The sequence below is a fragment of the Gavialis gangeticus genome, unplaced genomic scaffold, assembly GCF_001723915.1.
Source record: "Gavialis gangeticus isolate Ggan-Ray unplaced genomic scaffold, GavGan_comp1, whole genome shotgun sequence".
Classification (NCBI taxonomy): domain Eukaryota; kingdom Metazoa; phylum Chordata; order Crocodylia; family Gavialidae; genus Gavialis; species Gavialis gangeticus.
In genome coordinates, this window is record NW_017728991.1 from 12,509,731 (window position 1) to 12,518,772 (window position 9,042).

Genomic DNA, 9,042 nt, shown 5'->3' on the forward strand with positions numbered 1-9,042 from the left:
GTCCTGCAAGGGCCCCACATTTCCTGGGGCCTTCTTTCTTCTCCCTATGTACTTAAAAAAGGACTTCTTGTTGTCCTTAATCCGGGAAGCCAGCCCCTGTTCCATCTCTGCCTTGGCCTTCCTAACCATCCCCCTACATCCCCGAGCAACTGCTGAATAGTCCTCCTTAGTGATGACCCCTCCTTTCCATTGGGAGTAAGCCTCCTTTTTGGCAAGGAGACATTCCCGGATGTTTTTAGTGAGCCACGGAGGCTTATATGCTCTCCTGCCCCCTTTGACCCTCCTGGTTAAGGTCACACACTTCTGTCCAAGCGAAGTAGTCTTTCTCTAATTTTACTCAGATCAATTGGCCCTTCAGATATGCTGCTGCTTTTTCAGCCCAGCTCACTGTAGTTAGCACAAAAGCATGAATGTAGTTCATAAGAACTCCCCATTGGTTTAATCTAATCAAATATAAAACTCTTGGAATTCTTCAGCCCCTTCAAATGTTCCTCTCAGCTGATGCATCTCTTACTGTAAGCCACAGTATGTATATGAGGAAATGGTAACAGTAAATGCAACCTTAATATAAATCCCGTGTAAGCATTTACATGAAGGAATGCCCGTTGGGGCTATGGACAAATGTAACTCTAAAAGGCGGTGGGGAGCTGTTAGGCTATAAGTGTCACACTGGCAGAAAGGCTAAATTGTTAAAACTTTAATCCTGAATGAAACAGGGTTGAAGTTGCAATGACTTTGCTGTGTTGCTACAGGAATATGCTGATTATACTATAAAAGTTTATCTTAGTATCACTTGATATCAATACAATCTATGCATCTGTCTATACCCTGGAAATGAGTCGGCTTCACCTGAACAGTTGGTGCGTTTAGTACAAGTCTTGCTTTCCTTTTGTTTTGTTTTATATCACTGAGTGTTGACTAGCTTTGAAGTGATTGCCCAGGTTATACTCTTGAGTATTCTGTGCATATGTTCAGACTGCTTTTGCCATTTTACTTTGTTTTTTTTCTCAGTAGTGAGTCAGACCTGTATAAAGATGTAGCAGTGTTGCCAAATGAACAGGATTTGGTGAGAGAGGAAGCACAGAAAATGAGCAGCCTCTTACCCACAATGTGGCTGGGAGCACAGAATGGATGGTAAGACAATGCTGATTTGTAGCTATTCAAGTTGGAAGATGAGGAGTCACTGTAAACTTGCCTCTTGAGACAGTTTATCAACTTAAAGGGCGCAAAGAGTTAAGCACAAAGTGGGAGAAATCCTCGAAAGAGAAAATTTGGAGGTGTAAGCTATAGCAAAGCCTCCACATTCTGTGCTATGTTTCAGCACTGTAGGGTGTTTTTACATGTGTAGCAAGGTGGGCACTTTAATTACAGCAGCTCTCGACTCTAATTAAAGCGCCCGCAGCATCTCATGTATCAGCATTGCTGTGCTTGCCAAACGAGCTTTAGTTAAAGCGCTCTCACCACTGTTTTGATGCACGGAGATGCTGATGCAGAAGATGCGGAGGCTGCTAGAGCGCGCTGATTAGCACATTCCAGCAGACTCGATTAATTGATTTGATGAATCGATTCTGCTCCGACACGCTGTAATTGGTGCAACCTCCCTTGCATCTACAGATACCCATAGGGCATCATTTTAACGTATTGGGTGCCTTGTTGTAGTTTTGTTAGTGAATGTGTTTTAATTTTGAAAAATCAAAGGTAGACAAAGTTGTCTCTCTTGTCTGTGGGAAGATGTTCTACACTGAATGATCCATAGTACAGTCTAGGGATTCAGATACATTGAAAACCATGTATCACTTTAAAAAACAAAAAAAAACTTAGTGTCTTAATTTCAAACTATTTGGCTATCAGCTCAGATGATACGTTAGGTAGCTGGCTAACATGCTACTTGGACAATGTAGTTCAGCCATCACCTGTTCTGTAGTTCTCAGTGTGAGACGGGAACTTGCTTTCCTGCCCCATAGATTTAATTATAGTTTTACACTGGCTGAAATTGATACTTTTTATTAGACATTACCATGGTTTTGGCAGTATTCTTGTTTAATTCATCCCAATTATGTCCTTGCAGCTTGTATGTTCATTCTTCAGTGGCCCAGTGGAGGAAATGTGTTCATGCCATTAAACTTAAAGATTCTATTCTCAGTATTGTGTAAGTTGATCTGTAAGAGTCTTTTCTCAATCTTTAAAAGTGAACCTTTCTAAGAATAATTACTGTGTAGTTTAATTCAATTTCTACTCTGTGTGTGTGTGTTGGGATGCTAATATTCATAAATTAATCTCTTGGGGAAAATGATGGGCAGGGGTGAAGGAGGGTGGCAGTGTCAGCACTGGGAGAAGCAAGAAGAGCAAGAAGGATGTAATGTGCACCAGCTACGAGGCTCATTTTTGAGGTTCAAATATTAAGAAAAAGTTACACAAACTAGAATTTTCCTTGAGACGTTTCCTGCAGGCTTTGTAGTAGTTGTTGCCGTCTCAGCTTTCTTTTCAATTTCTACATGGCAGCCCTTCCATTTAATAAACTCTACTCTGAAAAAAAGTGTGTGAATGTAAATTGATCAAATTATGCTAAACTCTAAATTGTATATTTACTGTAAGATGCATCATGTTTTTAGAATGCTTTTACATTCACTGTGAATAAGCTTAGTGACGTATCTATCTACCTCATTTTCTCTCTCTTCCCAGACACGTTAAAGGAATAGTATTAGTTGCACTAGCTGACGGAACGTTAGCAATATTTCACAGAGGAGTTGGTAAGTGTCTTGGCATAAGATTTTGAAGCTGTGGATGTGCAGATGTGCTTTGTAACAACTTAGTAAATGTACAATTATGAAATGTTTTATTTAAAAAAAAAAAGATGTATGCACTTATTATCTGTGTTTACTGACTTTTTATACAACAAGCATTTACAGGCGTTTTAATGTTTCAAGTACCGTGTCAAATTGTATTGCCAGTTTCATTTACCAAGTGTAGCCTTGGCAAACTTCTTCCATGGTAACTGGAAATCCTAGCAGGTGGCAATTAAAGATTTTGTGGCTTAATGAGGAAAGCGTAGAAAGAAACCTCAGCGCACGGGTCTATTTTTTTCCATGCTTAGTAAAACAGTTGATGTCCAGTGTTACATACAGATAATTGCTCATTGCACCTTTATGTCTGTCTAAGGAATGCATTTAGCAGTATGCATCTACTGGTGGATTTCTAAATGTTTGGGTGTTAATGAGCCACTGTGCTTGCAGATGCTGTAAGAACAAAATAATAGCACTTAGTTCTTTAGAAACTAATCATCCACACATTTGTTACTTAGTGAAAAAAGCAACTGGAATTTGAAATAACTTCTTGAAAATGTGTATATCATAATGGAATATGAATAAGATTATTCTAAAACAAGAAATGTATCAGTGTGTTAAAGCAGTTGTGCACAGATTAATTTAAACACTGGATTGTTCCTTTTCTTATTTTCAAGATGGTCAGTGGGACTTGACAAATTATCACCTCCTAGACTTGGGTCGACCTCATCACTCTATCCGATGCATGACTGTGGTACACGACAAAGTCTGGTGTGGTTACCGGAACAAAATTTATGTTGTTCAACCGAAGGCCATGAAAATAGAGGCAAGTTTTACTGGTGTTTCAGTTGAAATAATTGAGTGTTGCCATTGTCTTTGTGGCATGTGCACACAGCCACTTACTGCCTTAAATCCATAAGACAGAAAGCTGTTTTTTCATGTATAGGAACAGACTATTTTTTAGCAAATTAATGCCTTTGGGGGGCATGTCTGTACAAGTGAAAGGATACTTTCCCTTCACTGTGCTTTAAAATCTTCTTTGACAGTAAAACTTGTCCCATCTCTGTTTATCAACCTGTGTTTTGTACCACTGCCTTCCTAACCAGGACCAGAGAATAGCGTCTGATAGCTAACTGTATGTATCATGGTATGAGGGAGCTCTCGATGCACTGGACTTTATTCTCTTCCCATCCATTGGCTGCCTCATACAATTCAGCTTTGCATGGTCCTATTTCCAGGAGTTGGTTTTTTATTTTCGTTTTTAATGTACTATTAAGAGGGCATTCTCCTTCTGTTGACAGGAGACTTCAGTGTTAGTTACCCTGATGTGTAAGCTGTTGGGTCTAGATTGTCCTTGTACATAGCATGCTACAAAGAAAGAAAACAGCCAAAATCCCCCCAAAAGACTAGTGATCATATTTGAGACGCATTAAAAGGACCTGACTTTCTAGAGCTCAGTGCTTCTTGTGGGGAAAATCTTTAAGGCTTTGTTCGGCACCTACAATTGCTAGGACTGTTTTTAAGAATCTTGACCAAATTTTTGCTTAAAACATTTTATCTGTAGTATCTAAAGTGACTGAGAATGAAAGCTCTTGCCTTTGCCACTACAAATTTCATTCTAAATATCTTCCCTAGAAATCGTTTGATGCACATCCAAGGAAAGAGAGCCAAGTGAGACAGCTGGCATGGGTGGGTGATGGGGTATGGGTATCAATTCGCTTGGATTCCACGCTCCGGCTCTATCATGCACACACGTATCAGCATCTGCAGGATGTGGACATTGAACCCTATGTAAGCAAAATGCTAGGTGAGTTACTGAGTATAATAACACTTCCTACCTATTGCCCGTTTGCTTTTATCTTTACCTGTCATGGAGCAAAAGGTCCTATTAGCCAACGAAGGGAATGAAAAGTCACCAAAACTTACCTGATTTGGACTGGACTCCCCAAACACACCTGATTCCATAGTCACAAATCAAACAGCCCCTATAACAATGTTGTCAAAAACTAGTAATCTTTTTGGTTCAGTCTTCTGCTCTTAACTGTAGATATCTTCTAGGCATTCAGAACTATTTAGGAAGATGGCAGGGGTGGGGCCACTGAATTTTTCTTGTTCCAGTTCAGCTCTTAGTGGACTTAAGCCTGTTTTTCAACCTGCGTATGTAGAAGGAAACTGTAGGGGTTCCGATCGAGAGCAGACTAGAGATATTTTATTACTGTGAAACCAAGTATCTGATGTTTGCCATCATGTTTTTCCACATAGCCACAGTTATAACAGCTTTAAGATTTAATTATTTAAATCGTTGCCTCCTACATTATAAGCTCCAAAGTATTTTCCTGTAATGTGCAATAGAAAGAAATTGTAACACCTTTTCAGATATATCTATCCACCGGTACCAAGCTTTTTTTTATTCCTTACCAATCCAAGAACATAAATCTGGGAAGAGTGAATTTGGCTTTGTGAGATCTCTTTCCAAATTCAGCATGATACTGGAAGCTTTATTTGTGTGCTTCTGTTCTGGACAAGATATTTGCTACCTTGCACAGGTATAGACATTATAAGGTACACTCAGCTCTGTAAATGTACAATGATGATTGCTGCTTAACACCTTTAATGAAAACATTTGCTTGTTTTTAGGTACTGGAAAACTGGGGTTCTCCTTTGTGAGAATCACAGCTCTTATGGTGTCTTGTAATCGTTTATGGGTGGGGACAGGAAATGGTGTCATCATCTCCATTCCATTAACAGAAAGTAAGTAAAATGTAAATGAATGGCCCTCCCTGTATTTTCAAAAGCACTAGGCAGCTACACTGTAGTTGTAAGAGTAAAATAGGAGATAACATTTGATAATTTGGTATCGATGTGGAGAATTTCACCTCGGGGCTGAATCTGCCTCAGGTTAGTATCCAAGGGACACTTAGCTTTCCTTAAATGTAGGATCTTATTTCCTGGCAGACAGCTGTCTGTACAAAACACTCCATGACAAAAGGCACTTATATCTGGACTCTGAGCAGAGAAGCTGTGGACTAACTGGACATGGAGACTTTGAACCCTTCAAAGGAGCAGGGATGGTGGTGGTGGTGCCATTGTCCATAAATAAATGAAGGGATTTGTTCTCCAGTCATGACAAGGCACTTCACACAAGCACTGAATTCATGCTTAAAAATTGCTGTGGTCAAGTAAGTGCTGTAGCAACTCCAGCAAAAACAACCTGGGTGTCTCCAGAATCCCTTGCACAGTTGGTAGCGCCTCTTTCCCTAGATGTGACCAATGTGAGAAGTAGCGTTGTTGAGCTGCTTTTAAAAAAGGTTGACAAGACGTAGCAGCTGTAACCACATTTTTCAAATGGAGTGATTTAGCTTCTAAGTAAAGCCCAAGCACTGGACATTGAGGGTGTCTGTCTGTGCTAGGAAAAAAACATGCATCTGCTGCTGATTTGAATTCTTGTCATATACGGTAGGTATTTAAAAATAAAATAAGCGCTTTCTAGGAAGAGCCAATGTCAATTATAAAGGACAGTTGAACTGGGAAGAAACCCATCCCTGTCCATTCAAGCACCAAACGAGTCTTAAGTACTATGAATGACTCCCTTTCAGTCTTAAAAACCTAAGTTCCCCATCTAAAGTTTTGACAGAGACCATGCAGTAGCTAAGATTTTAGGCCTGTAGCCAGTATCAGGGGGTTTTTTTTCTTACAGAAAACACCAAAATAGAGCCTTTAGAAAAGTAAAGATGACAACTGCTAGTATTTAGTTGTGGTGTTAAAACGTAGTATTGCAACAATCTCGAGAGAGAAGCTTCTATATGTCAGCAAAAATTGTCGTGTTGTAACTGCTTTGTTGAACAGCACATGCATTGTTTCTCTCACTGTCCCATTACATTGATCATCCATTAAATAAGTGTTTGTTTTTTTGCATTGCACAAATGTACTGGGGAAAAACAGGGGTGTAGGTTGAAAAACAAGCTTCCTGTGGTCGTGGGCTTCACATAGCTAAATCGCATTCCAAAAAGTAGAGTTGCTTTTGGCTTGCAACAAAATCAAATTTTTTAGACTTCAGTGGAGTTGATCCTTTTTGAATATTGTGAACATGAAGGAAAGGGGCCCTGTCAAAACTGGGAGGCTTAATTTTAGCTCTCTTAATGTTCTTGTTCATGGGCACCGTTACCTTCTTGTCTTCTTCCTTGGTACTTGTGAGTAGGCCAAGGTCCAGTAAATGTCAGTACCACTGCAAAAGTTCACGATTACAAGGACAGCGTAACTGGTGTGCATGCTCAGGTGTGAAGAATTGCTGCCCTGGTCTGTTGGCAGATTGACCAACTGAGCATCTTCACTAGAGTGTGCTATCACTTTCTAGAGCAGGTGGACTTAGGATCATGAGGACACTTTAAAACATTGTTTTGCCTCTCAGTTTTGATGGTGTCCCTTTATGGAAAGAGAGAAAGGGGAAACTTTGATCCCATTTAACTGTAGAGTGACAAAGAAAAGAATCGCAGTGAAAGCGGCACAGCTGTTTTATCCATTTATACTGAAACCTTTATAACAAGTTGCTGCTCTTTATTACGTTGGAATCTTCTGTAATTAGTTAGGAGCTAAACTTGAAAGCTCAGTCTTATCAAATATCAAAATATGAGAGTGGTGGGTTCTCATTAATCCTTCTCTACTGTCATACCTATCTATTTCCCCTTTCCTCCTTTCTCACTTTAGCTGTAATCCTCCACCAGGGACGTTTACTGGGGCTGAGGGGTAAGTGCAGATCCTGAACAAAAATCTATTCTCAGGCTTCTAATAGCCACTTTGAGGCTGTTTCCCACTCCTATAGTTTTACCCTTTGTATGTTCCTAAATGTTTTTCCACTTGCAGTTACTGCATTGCAGCAGTTTTATGTTTGCTAAATGGCCACCAATCTGCTCAGCAGTTTAGTGTATCATCCTGTGTTGCAGCTGACCTTTCATACAGACTTTTTTTCTTCCAGACAATGTGTTGATATCCTACCTCATAACTTTGTCATTAATCCACATCATTTACTCTCTTGTTACAAATCACCATTTCTTTCACTGCTCTGATAGTCTTTGGAATGGAGATGGCTTGTGTGTCTAGCATGAGTTTGAAGCACTTTTTCTCTTAATGGAGTTTTAAAACATCTCAGGAAATACTAGATGCGGAATTATGATTGGATAGCTCCTTTGTGCCCAATCTGGCTGGTTTTAGTGGGGTTTTGTCAGCTTGAGATGCCCTAAGATCACAGTTGCTAAAGAAAACTTTTATAACGTTTAATTGGAATTACCCCCATGGATTCTTTCAGGATTTGGTTCATTGAGATGTCACTAAGTGGTATTTAATTTGTTTGTCAATTGAAAGTACTTTTTAGAAAAGTAAATCTTGGCAGTTATGCTAGACTAATAAGAATCCTCCTCCATCTTCTGATGTACTCCAAATAACTAAGCATGCAGTCTTTTTATTTTTCTTTCCAGCTCTGTCTTGAATTGGCATTGCTGCCCTTCTGTTTCATTTTATCTGAGTTGGCTTTAGCTTTTAGATGGTACCATAAGGTTTCCTAACAAATAACCACTCCTGCAGCCTGCATCTTCAAGTAGAAAATACTTTTGTTCTTTCTTCTCTTACAGCTAATAAAACCACATCAGGTTCTGGAAACCGTCCTGGGAGTGTGATACGTGTATACGGTGATGAAAACAGTGACAAAGTGACTCCTGGGACATTCATACCATATTGTTCCATGGCACATGCACAGCTTTGCTTCCATGGGCACCGTGATGCCGTTAAGTTTTTTGTTGCAGTACCTGGTAAGCGTTGTGCACTTGTTCTTGAATTGAGCTTCCCCCAGTCTTAGTTCCTTCCTTGGCAGCTCCACATAGGAACAAGTATGAGAAATCCCATGTTCAGAGTTCTGCTTCTCAAACTAGATACCACCCCCCCACCCCGGGTGATCAGTGGCACAAGAATGACCTGGGAATTTCCTTGTTTGTTCCTGGGAATTTGTAGTGCAGTGGTGAAGGAAGCAGTGGAACATTTGGTTATTTAGAAAAAGGTGGTGAGATGCAAATGGACTAATACAACTGTAATTTTAAAAACTTGGCTTCGGTTCTCCCAGTCGTTGGTGTGAAGGGGCTACTGTGTTCGATATGAATGAAGCACTTATGATAGAGTATGACTCCGCTGAAAGAGAATCGTGGTTTGAAAAGCAGTATAAATATTTTTAGATCCTGGAATACCGGGGGGGGGGGGGGGGGGGGGGGGGGGG

General features: G+C 40.0%; 1 protein-coding gene across 2 annotated transcripts in view; it reads left to right on the forward strand.

The window, feature by feature from the left end:
* Positions 1-9,042, forward strand: part of SPAG9 (sperm associated antigen 9) — a 139,530-nt gene that overhangs the window by 123,141 nt on the left and 7,347 nt on the right. The window contains exons 18-25 of one of the 2 annotated variants that reach the window (XM_019517384.1): positions 1,012-1,134; positions 2,069-2,149; positions 2,683-2,750; positions 3,461-3,609; positions 4,419-4,590; positions 5,421-5,534; positions 7,488-7,526; positions 8,408-8,584. In XM_019517384.1, coding sequence (XP_019372929.1) covers positions 1,012-1,134; positions 2,069-2,149; positions 2,683-2,750; positions 3,461-3,609; positions 4,419-4,590; positions 5,421-5,534; positions 7,488-7,526; positions 8,408-8,584 — 923 coding nt within the window. The remainder of the gene's footprint in view (positions 1-1,011; positions 1,135-2,068; positions 2,150-2,682; positions 2,751-3,460; positions 3,610-4,418; positions 4,591-5,420; positions 5,535-7,487; positions 7,527-8,407; positions 8,585-9,042) is intronic. The other variant, XM_019517375.1, reaches the window with a different exon arrangement.